The 18,779-nt window shown below is 44.7% G+C and overlaps 1 protein-coding gene across 19 annotated transcripts in view; it reads left to right on the top strand.

The window, feature by feature from the left end:
• PCDH15 (protocadherin related 15) overlaps positions 1 to 18,779 on the top strand; it is a 684,600-nt gene that overhangs the window by 460,168 nt on the left and 205,653 nt on the right. For all 19 annotated transcript variants that reach the window (XM_032115593.1, XM_032115587.1, XM_032115586.1 and 16 more), the window contains 2 exons: positions 10,362 to 10,522; positions 13,764 to 13,919. In XM_032115593.1, coding sequence (XP_031971484.1) covers positions 10,362 to 10,522; positions 13,764 to 13,919 — 317 coding nt within the window. The remainder of the gene's footprint in view (positions 1 to 10,361; positions 10,523 to 13,763; positions 13,920 to 18,779) is intronic.

Below are 18,779 nucleotides of genomic sequence, written 5' to 3'. Positions count from 1 at the left end.
GGTGTCCCTGCCCATGGCAGGGGTAAAAGAAGATGAACTTTGAAGATGTTCCCTTCCTTCCCAGGCCACTCTGTGATTCCAGGATTCTGTGTTCAGTGGTGGCCCATCCCTCCATTTCCCCCACACTCCCCTTTCCATTCCCCTTTCCAGAGGCTCAGGTTGCAGTGCCTGTGCCTTTCCAACATCTGGAAACATCTGGGAGACTGGAGCCAACCTCGGACTAAACACATCAGGGCACAATTTTGGAAAACACAGATTTAATGGTTCTGTCTTTGGGGTGCACCAAGAAATTCCAGGTCTGCTGGCAATGCTCATTTTTTTCCCCAAGGACGCTTTCCTGCAGGAAAGCCAGCACGAGTAGATAAAGAGGCTGGAACAGCATCACTAAATTGTCCTTCTTTCGCTTCCTTTATAAGGAGAAAACAGCTGCATGTGGTGCACAGACGATGTCAAGGAAATATTAAAAAAAATTATGCACAACCAGAAGCAATGTTTAAACAGGCTGTGATAATTTGAATAATTCAGGGTTTAGAGCAGAGCAGTGCAGGCTCCCGCTGGTCCTCTCCAAATGGTTTGCAAACAGCCCCCAGGATGGCTCCAAATTAAGGTGAAAACATTCAAGTCATTTAATTCACACTTTCAGCGGCCACTGCTGACCATGGTGTTCCCAAAAAACTGCATGATCTGGTTCATTATTTAGGAGTCCTTGTGTGTTTAAAGTGTAAATGAGACTTTTCTAAATAGAGAGCAAATAAACCTCGTTGTTGATTGGCTTGAGAAGCGGCTAAAGGAATTGGAAAGCAAACAAGGTTTACAAAACCAGTTTTAAGTATTTATTTGGGATCTGACACAACCCAAAGCGTGCCCAGGGCCTCCAAAAGGGGTTACCCAGATATGTGGGGTGTGAGGGAAGTGTGATGGATTTTCATCTCTGTGGGTTTTGTGCAGAAACATTCATTGGGATAAAAGTTTCCATCAGAATTTCCCTAGCCAAGGCCATGCCCCACTCACAGTTCCTGCCTCCTCATTATCAAGCTTGTATTGAGAGCATGAGTCCCTCCCATTCCTCAGTCCCAGAGATGGATTTAAGGTTAATTCTGAAATACGGGTTCCTATTCTGAGAGGCAAATCCAGGAACGCTTGGCATCTCCTCAGTGGCATAAATCTGTATTTCCAAAGATGTCATTTTCCTAGAATCAGGATGAAAATCAGGCATTTTTCCATTTTCTGTTGAAGGGGAATGGAAATATGGTGCCCTCAGAAAAATGTGAACAACCAGAAACAGAACAGCCAGGGGCTCCAGTTCTTGGGTATCTTGTGCATAAATGACCATCAAGGAAGAGGCACCAAAGGCCCTTTGTCTCACATCCATCTTCCAAAATCCTGGGGCTTATCTGTAGGGAAAGAGCCAAGAAAGACTAATTTCTCCAGCTTTCTCTTTCCTCCTACACCAAGTTTTGGGCATTTGCAGGTTTTCCCATTTGGCAGGAGGAACCTACAAGCCTGCAGCCCTTCCCTGGTCACCTTGTCCCAGAGTTCAGCAGCCATGGGCTCACCCTGGGGGATTTTTGGGTCACATTTGGCATTTGAGGTGGTTGGAGGAGATGCCACCACTGGTGTCAGCTCGGGCTGCTCTCTGGTTTTGGGGTGTGTAGGCACCAAGAGCTTGGTCTTGTCTTCCCAACAACCACTAACACACCAAACGAGGCAGATCCCTGATGAAAACCAGTTTGTGTTGCTACACATTTGTCAAACCTGACAGGGAACATTCCCCGTGCCTTAAAAACAGCGCTATCGGAAAATCATCCACCAGGGATCTCGGGAGGGAATGGAAGGACTGCAGACACCAGTGATATCACACCCGCTCTGCAGGTGCCTCCACAATAAATCACTGCAGTGGGCACTGAGTTCATTCCAGTTTTCAGCAGCAACGTTTTTTGGAGCTGTGTTTTTTGACCTGCAGTGGTTTGGTCTAAAATACTCATTACTGTTTATCTTCTGTGAGATAAGAATTAGGAGAAACGCAAAGCAGGCACCAAACTTGAAAGAATATAAAGAAGTTTATTAACAGACCTAAAAGAAGGAAAAAAAAAATCATACCACACCTTCAGAACTCTTCTCCTCCCCCCACCTTCCTCCCTTCTCCCACTGACAATGTAAAAAGAAACCCTTGAGATGTTCAGTCTGTTTACCACTTCCATAACAACCTTGTTCAGTCCATTTAGGAAGAGGAGTCTCTCTTGCTCATGCTATGAAAGCATTATCACAACGAGACAGCCGCCCAGATTGGTTCTCTGCTCGCATGCGAGTCCCTTCCCACGACTTGCAGCTTTTCCCACAACCGCTTTCGAGGGTCCACTCTTGAAGTTTTTTGGGGTACAATTTTAAGGTTGAGCCGTTCAGAAACAAAAGTTCTCTTCACCCATCTCTGGGAGCATTTCATCTCTAAGAACAGAGGCCCTTCTCCTTCCCTGGGAGCAAAGGGTCCTCCTCATCTTCATCTCTAGGACTGTCTCTGGGAGCATCTCTAGGAACTGAGGTCTTCTCCTTTTCCATTTGGAGCAAAAGTCCTCATTGCTTCCATCTCTCCCTGCTCAAATTTCTCATTAAATTACAGCTGCATCAGCATCTGCCCATCTCAGCACAGGTGCTTTTGCTTATGAGCTGAACACTCCACCCCCCATGCCTTCATGAAATTACAGCGGGTACTCTGCTATATCATAGCTTTACAACAGAATTTCAGCTTTAAGCATCTCCTCTTTCTCTTCCCTCAGGTTTCCAGCTCTTCACAGCACTAAAAGGGTTAATCTCACCTAGGCCTTGCAGCTGGAATGTCACTTACCGCTGTTGGTCACACGATCTTTGCCGGACAGCAGGGCAGCTTCAGCTGAATCTTGGCCGCACTGGAGAGGGGGGGCCGGGCTGCTCTGGCTGCCCACAGCAGGGCTGTGGGGGGGTTTCCGTGGGTGGAACAGGGTCCATCTGCTCCAGAATGGCTGTGGCCTGGCCCGGCCTGGTCTGAGCAGGGCCTGGGCCAGGCCCGCTGGCCCCCACAGGGGGCCCGCACCCACCTGTCCCAGCGCCGGAAAAGAGACAGAGACTCTGCCTCGGGGTTTCTATTCTTAAGTGTGGATCACAGAAGTGGTCACAACTTTAAGTGGCTTAAAGAATTGTCCATATTAAACTGGCCAGCTGATAGGTTCTGTCAGGTCACAGAGGAAGCTGTAAGCAACCCTTTGCAAGAACATCACTTCCGGGACTATGCTTGCTAACCCATGACAGACCTCTGGGTGTGAATTTCTGTCCCGTTTAAGGACATTTTGCAGATGCTGGGGGTTGCAGTTTCTGGTTTAAACCTGCCCCATTTGGACTCAGTAGGACAGGTTGGAGCTGTGGTTTCGGTGCATTCAACCCATGTATTTGAGGAAAAGTTTGGGAAAAGGAATCCCAAAGTTAGCAAAGGTGAACATACATTTAAAGGAAAGTGCTTGGGCTTTTGAGCTGAGCGGATTTCAGTTAGATGGACAAAAAAAACCTGGATAAAATTGGGTTTGCTTTGGCTTGGGACCTATTTAGCAGACAAAGAGTAAATACAACATTTATTAACATAGCCTTAATAAAAGCAACCAGGTCTGAAATAGAACTGAGATGGAGTTTGTGATACTATATTTAAATGGGAAGACTTGGATATCCCTGGGAGCATGGCTCCTTTTAAGTGCAAATCATTCTGGTTGCAGGTACCAAGCTCCATAATCAATGTACATAATCAGAGGATTTGTGTTCCCAGGAGCTCAGCCCTGCCTGGGAATATGCACAAACTTCATTAATATACATATTTTTTCCCCAAAGTACCAAAATAAACTCTGGAGTTGTCATTAGGGGAAGGTGTGAGGAGATTACTCTCAGGAGTGAAAACTGGTTGTAGAATTGGGTGCTGTGGCAAGAACCATCCCTTGCTTTGGGGTGAGCATCATCCCATAAGGTGGAATTGTGTAAAGTTTCATGATCCCAAGCTCCTTTGTGCTCCAAGGTTTCCCTGTACTGGTTCTCCCTCATCTCTGAGTGTTTCCTTCCCCAGTGTTCCATAATATGTTGGTTAAAGGGTGGACTTGATGATCTTTTCCAACCTTAATGATTCCATGTGGATGGAAGTAAAACTTGCTGAGGTTTCTGCTCTGTCTTAAAATAACAGGACCATAGAATAAAGACCCATCCGTCCATTCAGCTGGATCCAAGAAGAAGATGTTTTCCTCTTCCAAGGAGGTTTTGTCTGGTGCCTGAAGACATCCAGTGCTGAAGGTCCCCTCTTTTTAGGGTCTCGTGGTTTTTCCCGGATTTTCATGAGGACCTGGATGTTTGGCTCTTATCCCAGTGCCTGAATCCAGGGCTACCATCTCGGAGCCCTTTCCAGTCTCTGACCAGTTTGGGTGGTTATTTGCATTGCTTTTAGATGAGGCCACAAACCTGGGTTTGCTCCTGGTTTTGCTGCCCAGCAACATTTTCCTTCTTCACTTGGACTTGAGGCATTCTGAAAGCATTTTCCCTCATTGGCTGACCTTGATGAAATGCAGGGATGACTCCTGGGATCATTCCCTGGGATCATTCCCTAGGATCATTCAGGGATGATGCTGGTTTTCTTTTCTCCACAAAGGAGTTTTCCCAAGTACAGGAAAAATTCACAGGAAGCTTGCTTTTGCTGATGTGCTTGTAGACTCAGTCACATAGACTGATTTGGAAGATCCCACAAGGATCATCCAGTCCAACACTTGGCCCTGCCCAGGACACGCCAACAATCCCAGCCAGAGCGCTGTCCAAACGCTCCTGCAGCTCTGGCAGCCTCGGGGCCGTGCCCATTCCCTGGGGAGCCTGGGCAGTGCCCAGCACCCTGTGGGTGGTCAAGCTGACTTGACCAATGGCTGTGGCACTGCAGGAAGTTTCCATAATTCCTGAAACTCCCTCCCTGGAAAGCCTGACTCAGAGCGGTTGCATTGGGCCTGTTTATACAGAACCTTGCTATTGTTGTGTCCTGAAAATCCTAAATCACCTTCAAGAGCTGCTGTTGCCAAGGTCTTCTGGGAAGGGAGACAAGAAACAAAAGGAAGGCTGGAATAGCCTGGGGAGGTTTATCTCACCACTGACTGTAGGATGTGCATTTTTATCACTTCTTTGCTGTCTGGTACAAAGAGGAATATTTTCTTCTTGAAATACTCCCAGAAATTTTAGCTTGTGTATTTTTTTTTCTTGAGAGCCTTCCCATTTTGTGTGGGGTGCTTTAATAAAGTACCAGTTTTGTTCATGGCCGGTTTTTGTATCTGGTATGAGAGCACCGACCTGGGAATGTTTTTTATCAAGAGCCAGCAGGTTTTTGTGTAGGTAATGGACAATCTTATGTCAACCCTATCAATCTGTTTCTGGTCCCATTGGCTCAACTAAAAACCAAAAGAGAAACCCTTTTTCAAAATTTTATTTCAGGGGATGTTTTTCTCTTGTGGGGTTGCCAGGGACTCGACTAATCGATACCAATGTTGAGCATCTTCCAACTGATCAATTTTTATCCATTTAGTTTTTGTCATCTGCTGCACCTTATTGTACCAAGAGGTCTGTAAGGCTTCATCAGCAGCCTGCTGGGTAGATGAGCAGGGTTAATGTTGCTGCCTTCTCAGTGTGTGAGCTTTCAAAACCTCTTGAAGAAGAGCCTGTGAGGTTTGTAAATGCCTCAAACATACCTTTTTTTCACCTGTAAAACCAGTAAGAGGACGGACAAGGTTATTCTGGAGCCAAGGAGCATGCGGAGGAGGGAGATAGAATTCAATTTGAGGTCTGGATCTGCCTGAGCACCCAGGACACCAGGTTAGGTGGGTCTTTGGGCTGATCTTGGACAGGAATTTGCATATTTTGTTTTAATTATGAAGAAGGATGCAATTTTTTCATCCTAAAAGCAATCCTTTGTAAATTATGTTTTACAGAGCTTGGATTTTGAGTAGCAATTCAGCGTAAACAGGTTTTGGAGAGAAGGGTTGCATTTATCTTCTGTATCATTCAGAGTTAGAACATGTTCAAAAGTGTTTGGAAATGTTAAGGAAAACAGAAAATATTCCCAGAAGGAGAAGTTTTTGAAGACTGAAATTGAGAAAATGATCCCCTGGAGGGGGAACCTCAGTTCTCCCATCTCCTGCAGATTCATTTTGCTTTTCCACTTGGAATGCAGAGTATTTCTGGATATCTAAAGACTTCACAGGCCACAGCCCAATCCCATAAGTACATTCCTGTGTTGCAAGAATAGATCTAAATGCAGAGAAAAGCCTCATTTGATGTTTAGAGACTTTTCAGTGACATTGGTCCCTTCCAACCCAAACCACTTCATGATTCAATAAGGTTTATTCCCAGAGCAGTCACAATTCCCTCACACTTTAGAAAAGGGCTCTGCCAAAACATCCAACTATAATAATCCCAGGATGTGTCAAAATCATTCAGGAAGTGACTCCTCACTGAGCACTGCCAGGCTCCTGTCTTTAGCAGAGCATGACCAGCAAATCCTGCATTTCGTGGCTTTTGCACCTGAGTCTGGTGCCCTCCCCTTAGAATGTTCACCTGAGACTGGGCTGTAAAATCAAAACCTTCCCTTTTATTTCAGCCTAATGAAGATTTTCCAGCTCCTGGATTCCTCTCAGGGAAACAGTCTGGTGTAGGACAATTGTTAAAACGCTTAAAGCACTTTGTAGTTTTTGGCTTTCTTGTCCCCTTTTGCAGCCGTTTTTGAATAATTGCAACAAGCTCAGAAAAATGTTGTTACCTCTGACAATAAAAAGAGCTTTCCTCTCTTGTCCAGCCTATTGGGTTCTGCCTGGTTTTCTTGCTTTTTTAGCCAACAGCTTCCTTGGAGCTTATCCTGTACTAATCCCCTGGAAAACTGTATGGTCATTCCACAAGGTGCCTCAGTCATCAATCAGGCTTCAGGGCGGTGGAAAAGCAGCCAAATTGTGTGGTCTCCATGGAAGATGAAAAGCTGTTCTTAAAATCTGCTTGTGGTGATGGGCAATCTTTTGCCCATCTTTTTTTTTGGTTTTGCTTTTAATTAGCCAGGAAAACTATCTCTAATGATAGTCCTGGGTGTCCTTTCCAATGGCCTGTGCACAGAGGACAGAAGTGCAGGCCCAGGGCAGGGCCCGTCCCCTGTGCTGGCCCTGCTGAGGGACCTCAGGGCTGTGTCCAGTTCTGGGCCCTCCTGGCCAGAGAGCCCTGGAGGGGCTGGAGTGTGTCCAGGGCAGGGAACGGAGCTGGGAAGGGGCTGGAGCCCCAGGAGCGGCTGAGGGAGCTGGGAAAGGGGCTGAGCCTGGAGCAAAGGAGGCTCAGGGGGGACCTTGTGGCTCTGCACAAGTCCCTGACAGGAGGGGGCAGCCGGGGGGGTCGGGCTCTGCTGACAGGGAACAGGGGCAGGACAAGGGGAAACGGCCTCAGGCTGGGCCAGGGGAGGCTCAGCTTGGACAGCAGCAGGAATTTCCCCATGGAAAGGGTGCTCAGGCCTTGGCAGGGGCTGCCCAGGGAGCTTTGGAGTGCCCATGCCTGGAGATGTCCAAGGAAGGGCTGGAGGTGGCACTCAGTGCTCTGGGCTGGGGACAAGGTGGCCATCGGGCACAGCTTGGACTCCATGGGCTGGGAGGGCTTTTCCAGCCTCAGGGATCCTGGGATTCTGTGATTGAGTTTTTTCTTGTGCAAGAAAATTGCAAAGCAGATTTTCTGTAAACTCATTTTATCAGTGAGTTACAAATATCATGGGACAGGTTTGCTTTAGTGCTGTCTTTTATGGACAAACTGGTGACACAGACACATCAGATTTATCATTTGGAGGTTCCCTCCCTGGAATTTTAGGCCAAGGAGAGAGGCAGGAAGGAATTACAGATATGTAAGGGGGAAAGGGAAAGGCCTCTGAAATATCAGAGACTTCTTAAACTAGAAAAATAAGACTTTAAAGATGGCTACTAAAAGGCTGATTTGCAAACTGCTGTCCCTCAGAGAGAGAGTACGGGTGCCTCATGAATATCTGAGGAACACCCAGCCCATTTTTAAGAAGAAAAGAATCCCTGGATCAAACCAAAGCAAACAGAAGTGCTTCGTGAAACCAAGCAGAGAGTGAAGCAGAGCAGAGTCCAACAAGATGCAGAATCAAAGCAGTGAGGTCAATGAAGTGATGGTGGTTGACTACAGACTATGAAATTCATCATCACAGATTTTAAGTTGCTTAGATATTTTTATAGGTGAATTTGGATTACCAGCCCTTCTTTGCATCATCATTGAGGCCCAGTAACGAGGGCTGGTGGATTTTATAGATTTGAGAGGAATTGTTGAGTAGACATGAACACTTGGAAGTGTCGCGGGGTTGGAAATGAGCTGAGTTTTCCTGGTGAAATCCTCTTTGTGTTAAAACCGGTCCTGGTCTCCCAAAAGCTGCCATGCCAAGCTCGTGGGCCAGAGTACAACTCTACAGATGTTATTGACCAGGAAATTGTGACAAGAGCCATAAAACACCTGGATAAAAACAATGTTTCTCACGTGGCAAAAAAGTTGTTGCTCCTTGAACTTGAAACCAGTCTTTGGTGCAAAGTTTGGCAGTTTTATTCCCAGATATTTGGCAATTCTTTTTCCTTTCATCTCTGTTGTGTCAGAAAAAAGTAGTTTCAAAATAAATGATTGAAAAGACCTTACTGTGGTGTTTTCCCCCACAGGACTTCAAACCAGTTTGCTGGGGTTAAGATCAGTGATTATTTTACTGTTTTAGCCAAAGAAGCATTGGCCCATCTTGGGCCCACTCCTCTTGGATGAATATTTTTATACAGAGTCGCTGTTATAAAGTGAAGGTGTAAAGAAACTTCATGCTACACTTTGGAATAAATTATTTGGGCCCTTAATAACAGGAGGTTACATGATAAATATTTTAACCTAATTTAAATGTTCTTCAGCTACTGACGTTCACAGGTTTTCTTCCTAACTGCTGGTGAACTTCCACAAAGATGATTCCTTTTCGTATTTCGGTGCGAAGCAAACTGGGGAGTGTTAATTTTGCAGGAAAATGAAATTTCAGAGGAGTGGTTATAAATGCTGTGCATGCAAATCTGAGGCACTGGAGGGCAACACTCAGGGTGGTTTGTAATGCTTGACATTTGGGAAGTGAGTTGGGAGTGTTTTCCACAGGAAATTTGGCACATTGTGGGGGCAGTGAGCTGACTGCTAAAAGCAAGGCTTGACTGGCAGGATGGGACAAGGTGGTCTCTCATGAGACCCCACCTGGAATTCCGTGCACTGTTCTGCATAAGAAGGACATGGAATTCTTGGAGCAGGTCCAGAGGAGGCCATGGAGTTGCTGAGGGGACTGGAGCACCTCCCCTCTGGAGCCAGGCTGGGAGAGCTGGGGCTGCTCAGCCGGGAGAGGAGAAGGTTGTGTGGAGAGCTCACAGCTCCTTCCAGGGTCTGAAGGGATACAGGGAAACTGGAGAGGGACCCTGCAGCAGGAACTGGAGGGACAGGACAAGGGGGAGTGAATGGGTTCAGACTGAAAGAAGGAAAATTTAGGTTACATACATGGAAGGAATTCTTTGCTGTGGCGGTGGTGACACCCTGGCACAGGGGGCCCAGAGAAGCTGTGGCTGCCCCTGGATCCCTGGCAGTGTCCAAGGCCAGGTTGGACAGGGCTTGGAGCAGCCTGGGACAGTGGAAGGCGTCCCTGCCCATTTCAGGGGGTGGAATTTTGGATCTTGAAGGTCCTTTCCAACCCAAACCATTCTGGGATCCTGTGATTCCATGAAAAGACCCACGTTGAGAGCTGGCTGCTCCTCTCAGTACCCTCTTTGTCTTGTGGCTGTAGTCTTCACATCCTTGTGCTGCAATTCAGTTTCTGTTGCAGAGCAGCTCCAGGTAGAAAGCCTCTTTTTTCCTGGAGAGCTTTATGTAACTCTGCTTTTTTCTCCCCATCATCACCTTGATGTGTCGCTCTCACTGCAGAAAATTTATTCCTGGTTTGGTTGTTATTTCTGTGCTTTCATTTGTTCAAGGTGAGATTGGGAGATGATTGCTCAATGAAGAAAAAGCTCATCTTATTAAGGAGATAGCTGGATGTGATGGTTCTCATTGTCAAATCATTGTGCATTGCAAGTGCTTCTTCTGGCATTGTCTGAAACAGCTGTGGTGTCAGAGGCAGTTTTTCATTACAGATAATAAGGTTCAGGCTCTTTAAACATCACTCAAAACGTAAAACACCACAAAGCTGAGGTAGAAACCAGCATTTTCAGTGTTGCAGTGGTTACAAAAATACATAAAAATGTGGATTCCCTATAAATTCCTCCCCGGGGTGTTTAATGTCGTTGCAGGCACTATCCTGGTTGACAACATGCTGATCAAAGGGACAGCAGGAGGGCCTGACCCCACCATCGAGCTCTCTCTGAAGGACAATGTGGATTACTGGGTGATCCTGGACCCCATCAAGCAGACCTTGTACCTGAACAGCACCGGCCGGGTGCTGGACAGAGATGTAAGTTTGGGCTTGGTTTTCTCCCCAGAGACATTCATTTCTAATTAACCATACACACAAGTCCTGCTGGAATAGAATTCCTGCATCTGTCTTGTCCCCAGATGGATGTGAACAGAGTTAATCTGAGCCTCTTTTAGGATTTTTGGGAGCACACAGGAACTTGACTGTAGTTTCAAATATTATTGTGGATGAACACAGCAACAAAGACCAAACAAATTGATGTGAGGGTTTTATATGCGACCTAACTTGACTCGTTTGTTGAATGAAATTTTGATTCTGGTTTGCTGACTGGAAGAAGTGCTGCTCACCCCGTGCCCTGTGACATTTATTAGCAGCCTGCTTTCCCTGTGTACACCGAATGATGAGATGTGAGAGAGGGCAAAGGAGTCGTGACTGCCACAATTCACTCACAAAACTTGACACATTCCATTGAGAATGTGCTGCTTCAGATTCTTTTTTTAAGGCAGCCTAAAATTCCTTTGCTGTGCTCGTTCCTGATGGCGTTGAGGAAATATTGTCGGGGTAAGTTCGATTTTTATAAAAAGAAAGATGAAAAGCACAAAATAAATAGGAGTGTTCTCATCTAGGCTAATTTCATTGAAGAGAAAACACTCTATTTCCTCACAGTGTTGCAACCTTGCAACAGAACCTGAAAGTAAAATTGACTTCCAAGTGCTTTAGTCAATATGGCAAGAAGGCTGTAAAATTCAGGGGTTCGCCTTGGAGTGCAGGGGAGTTTGTTTTGTATTAGCTTGATTGATTAATTTGTCTTCTCCATGTGTTTTGAGAGAAATTCATAAGTACCAAAAACAACATGCAAATTTCTCCTCATTTCTCATTTGCTGGTGAAAGGCACTGATTGAATTCGGTTGTTCTTAATTTCATTTTAATTCACAAACTGTTTTCCCATGCAAAGCACAAAGCTTGGCAGAGTGGTCATGGTGGCAGAAGACTTCCTGGGAAAGAGTTGGCACTTCCTCCCATGCCAGTCAGCAGCTGCTGGAGTACCTTTGGCCTCTCAGGTTTGATTTAAGCCAGAGCAAAAAATTAGAGCCTGGAATGGGAGGCAAGGCTGGAGAACCACTCTTAAGACATGCAGTGTCCATCCTTATCACCCCACACCCATCCACAGGGAGTTAGGAACCAAAATCCCTGTTGGATCAATGCTAATTCTTCTTTTCAAAGACATTTATTGACAATTTTTTGTCACCTTGATGTGAATCGAAGTCGATGCTTTACCCAAAGAACCTTGTCAGATTATTTGAGTTTCAATATTAGTCACAGTCTAAACCAATTCCCATTATTGTGCATTCCCAGACACTTTACAGGGATGTTCTTTGCCAGAAGTAGACCCAAGTCCCCAGGAAACAAGGGAAGTGTATACATTTCTTAATTAAATACAGGTAATAATGTGTTTACATTGGTATTTAAGGTAGTGCTTCCTCATTTTTCACTATGAACTGGAACTCTTGTTATCCCTAATGCTGTGTCAAATCATCCATCTGTGGCTGTTTAAGTTTGGTGGGCTATGAGAAGAAAATCTGGGCTCTAAAGTGGTTTTGATTTTGGGCATAATGCCCCCTGTGCCTCTCTCGCCTGGCCTCAGGGAATTGCTGTCACTCACAACCCAAAGAAAAGGAGAGCAACCCTCAAAACCCCCAGGGACCGAATAAAAATATGAAATGTGTGTCATGGGCTTCCTTTGTAGGGCTCTTTTGGGGACATGGGTTAGTGCTGGCTCCATGGTCTTGGAAGTCTTTTCCAGCCTTATGGATTCTCCTAAAGGATATTTCCAGCCTTCAGAACCAGGGCTGTGCTAGCCCAGCACCACAGAACCAGTCAGTGGGAGGGGGTCTCTTTTGTTAACAAAAAACCCCTACCTATTTTCCTCATCTTTCAACTTCAATCCGTGTGAAACTTTGCAGCACCAATGAAATTGGGAGTTTCATTAAGTTGAACCTTTAGATTCAATTTTTTATTACAGAACAAAAATTGGAGTTTCTGATTCCCAAATGATCACATTCCATATATCTGGATACTCTTCTCATTTTTCTTTCCCTGCTGATTCAGTCAGCCTGATCCTGTCCTGTTTTTATTTATGGCCTTCCTTGACAGCAAATCTTCCTAGATTCCATTGATTGTTACTAGGAATGGCAGTGTGTTTTCCAAATAAAATCAGATAAAAGGAAAATTCCAGACTTTTCTTGCAAAACTTTAAGTACTTAGGAAGAAAGACCAGTGATAAATCAGAACTGAAGGTCCAGGGAGCTGCTGAAAGGTGCTGGGATGGTTTGTTCCTCGTTTCACAAACAATTTGTGCCATTGCTTATTTCCATATTTTCGTAAATCCAGAATATCAAATATTTATCAAATAGCTGTCATTTCAAATAATTATATTACTCTTGGGCTTGGTTAGTAAATCCAGATATACTCATTAGTAGCTGCAGCTTATTAAAGGCAGCCTAAAAACTCTTGGATTGTACTCAGATGGGCACTAAAAGCCATTCCAGCCTGAATTTCTTTGTCCATTCATCAGTTTGGGAGTTATTTTTCTTTGAGCATTGCTGTGTTCACTGCAGTGAGAACAACAGGATTGTCTGCACTGAAAGTTGTTTCTGAATTATTTACAAATGTAAGTGGTAGCAAATGTGATTTATTTTGGACTTGACCTTTTAATTCAAGACAAGAAAGAAACAAGAGCTTTGGAATGAGTCCTGAGGAGGCCGCGGAGATGCTCCCAGGGCTGGAGCCCCTCTGCTCTGAATCCAGGCTGGGAGAGCTGGGGGTGCTCACCTGGAGAGGAGAAGGCTCCAGGGAGAGCTCAGAGCCCCTTGCAGGGCCTAAAGGGGCTCCAGGAGAGCTGGAGAGGGACTGGGGACAAGGGATGGAAGGACAGGACACAGGGAATGGCTTCCCAGTGCCAGAGGGCAGGGATGGATGGGAGATTGGGAAGGAATTGTTCCCTGGGAGGGTGGGCAGGCCCTGGCACAGGGTGCCCAGAGCAGCTGGGGCTGCCCCTGGATCCCTGGCAGTGTCCAAGGTCAGGCTGGACATTGGGGCTTGGAGCAGCCTGGGACAGTGGAAGGTGTCCCTGCCCATGGCAGGGAGTGGAATTAGGTGACCCTTAATGTCCCTTGCAACCCAAACTCTGGGATCCGATGAATTCCAATAACGATGAGCCAAAGGCTCAAACAAGAGGCATTTTCTGGGTCCCTTTGTCACAACCCCTTTGCCCTTGCAGCCGCCAGTGTCCATCCAGTCCATCGTGGTGCAGGTGCAGTGTGTGAACAAGAAGGTCGGCACCGTCATCAACCACGAGGTGCGGATCGTGGTGCGGGACCGCAACGACAACTCCCCGCAGTTCCAGCAGCAGCGCTACCACGTGGCCGTCAACGAGGTCAGAGCTGCCTGATTCTCCTCCTTCTCCTTTGGGGGGGGTCGCTGTAAATTCCAGCTTCTAGTGCCTCTCCTTTGAAAACCCCAAAAATCCGGTTGTTTTCAATCCCTGGTATTTGTGCCTCTCCAGAAAAGCTCATCACTTCAGCAGGGTTCAGTTGTCGGAATCGAATCCTGCTTTTCTGTAAGGAATACAAGGACCAGCACATTCTTCACCAGGAATATTGCAGAAAACACCCAAATCTTAAGCAGTGTCTTCATGAAAGGAGCATTGATTTCTGTTAAATTAAAGCACTTTTAACAACAAACCTGGAAGTAAAACAAATGTATGCATGAAGAAAAGAAAGTTAAAAAACCAGTTTAGAAAGTTTATTAGCACTATTGAATCTTGGCAAAGTGCAGATTGCTGTTGCTCTGTATTAAGTGATTCCTGTGAAATGAATTATTTTATTTTATATTATTTATTATGTTCTATTTTTTTGGAATAGAGAGCTGTGGATTGGACTTCACTGTGTTGTTTGAAGGAAAAAAAAATCATTTCTTTCTTGAGCTGGCACAGCTTCATTTCACTTTCCAGTGAAGTTTTTCATTCATCTTTTCATTTTCGCCCAGTTAAGGACAGAATAATCTGCCAATAAGCAATACAAAAAATCTGTGTTTTCAGGGTTAGCATCTCAGGGCTTTAGTAATGAGTACAAACAGGGACTTACATGAACTAATGGAAATATGTAGGCTGAAAATATGTGGAACATGGAAAGGTGGGTCAGTTTTGTGCAGGTGAAGTTGGAAAGAAGTAGAGTTATGTTTAAAAAACAAATTATGTTAAATATGCAGCCTGGTGGGGTTTGGTTTGAGGGGTGGGGGTTTGTGAAAGAGCACGACTGCTTTGATTTTAATAGAATTGATTTGAAGAAATTTCCTATTTTGTTGTGTTTTGGAGATTCAGCTTTTCAATGTGTCCTTGTGTTGTGTATGCTCTCCGTGACCACACATGTGCAGGACAGCTCATTGCCCGGGGAAAAGGGTGGGACATTGATGAGTTTGGGCCTAATTAACCCAAAAGCGTGGAGGAAAAACCCCCCAAGTCCACACGTTATGTTGGACCTGCAACTGAGATAAGGATAAACAGCTTTTTCAAACTTCCTGGTTTTAAATTAAAAACATTTCCCTTCAGACAAAGTTTTGGCAACCCAGGTGCCCATGTGACTTCCCACTGGAATTTGGGAGCACCAGGAAAGCTCCATGGGCTTGCACGTGGCTTTCAAACTGGCCTTTATGTGGCAATGGAATTTCTCTGGTTTTACAGAGCCAGTGCAGGAATGTTTCTGGTCTGGAGTAAAGGCAGCATCAACACCAGTCTGAAGTGCTTGTGTGGGTTTTGCTGCAGGGCCCAGATCACTTCCAAAACCTGCATCATTTCTGCAGTAAAACTGAAGGCTGGGAGTGTGGCAGTGCTAAGAAAACAAGGATTTTCCCTGATTAGGGAGAAGTCCCAAAGGCAGAGTGCAAAATGCACCACTCCCAATTATTCAGAAATTGAGCAACGTTCTGAGGACACCGAGCATTTATTGGAATTATTGCTGGGCAAAATGCACTGTTCCTCTTTCCACCAGCTGCATGCTGATTTAATTAATTTCTTCCTTTCATTTTATCTCTTTTCCATGGATAACATCTGACATGGCACCACTGTGCCCTTGAGCAGCACCCAGTGAGTTCATGCTCTCATTAATTAATTAACAAAAAAAATAATTCACAAAACGTCTTAGACTCTCTCAAAGGTTTTAATGAGTGATTAAATGTTTTAATGCTCGTTTATTCTGCTCATAATTGGTGCTGCCTCTGGTGAATTTAGCAATAGGAATGCACTGGGATGAAAGGTTCATGGTTAATTTTCACTTCTGTTCTCAGGTTGCTTGTAAACCAAAAAGTACAGAAATTTCTCTTACCTAAGGAACATGAAACAACTCCAAGGAGAAGTAGATTTTATTACACTTTGGAGCAATGGGATGGTTTTTACGTCCAGTTGTCTTTATATTCAAACTGTCCCCAGCATATTAAGATGAGTTTGTCATCAATAGAAAAGCTGCAGCAGAGAAGCTGAGGGTAGTTGCAAATAGCACCATAAATCCCGGGTTCACACGTGGTTTCCATTTGCACAGAAAAAGACATGGTTTAAAAGTAAGCCTGGATTTTTCCAGAAGGCTTAGAATGAGATGGATGTGGTCGAGTAGTGTCTGTTTAGCTTTATACCAAAAGGATATTAGTATCTTGATTTTTATGCTTGATTGGGATCGCTCTGTCCTGAGTTAGACTAAAAGCTCCCCTAATTCAGGGTGTTTCCTTTGCCAGTGCCCTGGCAGATGCTCAAGGAAAAGCACAAGGACTGGGAAAAATGCAGCGGTGCTTGCCTGATGAGTTACCTGTGGAATCCTGTATGGAGCAGCTCCAGACCAATTTTGCCTTTCCCAGTTGCTCATGGACATGGATATGCTGGTCCCTCCTTTCCTTCCTTACTCCAGGTGTTTTGTAGCCTTTTTTTCCAGCATCTTGTGCCATAATTTCTCACTCTACTGCTTCGGACATCTTCATCTGGACCCTCAGAACCCTGAGACATCTCAAGACATAAAGAGCATCTGTGGAATATTCTGCCCATTGTCCAACGATTCTTAGGGATTTAAGTGTTTCCTTCCATCATTCCCACACTTGTACCTATAGAAGACCCTTGGGTGAAGGTGATCCCAAATTAAAATGTGCAGAGAAATTCATGTGAGTGGTTTGAAAATGTGGCTTTTGCAGCTAAGAATCAAAATCATCATTACATGTTTATTGAGGAAATACTTTTTTTCAGGATTTTACTTCTTCTGTTAAAAGTATGGACGTCTCTCATGGACCTGGGCTTGTCCTCGTTAGGGTTGATGGAGGCTGGAAGGTTTGCTGGATGAGGTGGCTTAGCTGGGAGTGGCAGTGCTGGAATTCGTATGAAGTTACAAATGAAACTGATTTTTTTCAAGTCTTAGTTGAAAACAGTTTCTGTTTCCCCACTGTTTAGGAGCGAGTTTTCCTTTTCCCTTCCTAAGGCTTTTACAAGTCCAAGTATCTCAGCCAACTCTAACTGTCTCCAAAGCATTAGGAGTCTCCTCATGGAAGTGAAAACAAGTGAAGGTTGATGTCACCATTTTTATGATAATGAGAAATCCTCTGCAGAGTTATTCTCTTGGGGTTTTTGTGTGAGGTATTTTTATTTACATGAAAATATCCCATCGTTATTCAGTTAGGAAAAACTCCTGACAGTGACATTAGTCTGGGGCTAAATTTGACTGTATTGGTAGCTTGAAGATTTGAGTAATTGCTGTATTAAACCAAAGTTCTGCAGCTGGGTTAAAATTCTCAAGAATTATGCAGCTCAGTTAATATTCCACAGGCAAATCTGTAGCGTTGCCACAAGGGGTTTGAATTTATGGAGCCTAATACAGGGATTAGGAAGTAAAATCTTGTACTGCTGAGGCCCAGTGGTGGTGTCTGTGTTTTGTGTTAAACACAACTTATCTGCATCATTTTTATCTGAGCTAAATGCAGCTCCAGTTCTGCATTGCCTGGGCTTTATCAAACTGACTTTCTTTGGTCTTAGTTTTTCACTTTCCTGAGTCCTACAGGGAAGGTCAGGGGCATTTAATAATAGGTTCTGTTTGGAAGTGGAGTTGGAGTCCCTGGAACACTGTTGAAGTCAGTATTTATTAAATGTACATAACCTTAGAGCTGCTTGCAACCCAAAATTTTAGGATTGGTTTGTTTATTGGCTTTGGGGCTTTTTTTTTCTCTCCCTTAATTTGGCAGAGATGGAAATCCTTTGCAAAATAAGTGCTCTTCTTGAACTTCAGTCATCTCAAAACTTTGGGTTTGGGCTGTTGAGAATTAGAACTTGTGCTGAATTTTCATTTCTTGTGGTGTAATTATTCCTGTCTTTTTCCTTGTGGTATCAAAATAATTAATCTCTGCAGGTAGACATCATCAAAAGAGCGTTAGCTCAGGATGATTAACTGTAAATCTCGCTTTGCTCTGCTCTTTGGGGCCACTCTGAAAAAAACGTTCATTTTTAACTTTGTAAATAGGCAATAATAGGGAAATTTATTTTCCAAATGTTTTATGGAAGAGCTGAACGTTCCTGTCTGCATTTTGACTTCTAATAGCCATTAATCACACTGAAGGAAGTTTTTAAGCGTTACAGCCGTAGACTGTGGAAGAAGAAGATTTATTGTGTGCATCTCCTCTCTATTTGTTTAATTGCGTTCTCTTTGGAATCTTCCTTGTTTCTTATCATCATGGTTCTTTTCCACTGGATTGAGTTCCCACGGAGATGATTATCCTCAGGCTGTTGCCGACACTCCTGGAATTGTTTCTTTGCAATTCCTAATGATTTGTTTTGCATGAGGTAAGAAACACTCAGTGTGGTTAAACCCTTTGATGCACAACTTCAGGCCCTTTCCCTAGGAGATGCCAAAGGTTCCTACGGAGAAACAAATTTCCACTCTTTCAGTAAAGGAATTTTTCCCAATATCCAACCTGAGCCTCCCCTGGCCCAGCCTGAGGCTGTTTCCCCTTGTCCTATCCCTGTTCCCTGGCAGCAGAGCCCGACCCCCCTGGCTGCCCCCTCCTGTCAGGGACTTGTGCAGAGCCACAAGGTCCCCCCTGAAACTCCTTTGCTCCAGGCTAAAGTTGCATTTTATTAGGGGAACTGAGTTCCTTCTTGTTTTTCCAAGAAGGAAGTGACAGCAGTGTCTCAGAAATCCCTCACAAACTGTGGGAAAATGTATTATGGCTGGCTGATGGGAAATACCAGAGTTAAAATCAGCACCATGCTGAG

This window comes from Corvus moneduloides, chromosome 8, assembly GCF_009650955.1.
Source record: "Corvus moneduloides isolate bCorMon1 chromosome 8, bCorMon1.pri, whole genome shotgun sequence".
Lineage (NCBI taxonomy): Eukaryota > Metazoa > Chordata > Aves > Passeriformes > Corvidae > Corvus > Corvus moneduloides.
The sequence above is the reverse complement of the archived record's forward strand: the minus strand, read 5'-3'. Positions and strand labels throughout refer to the sequence as shown.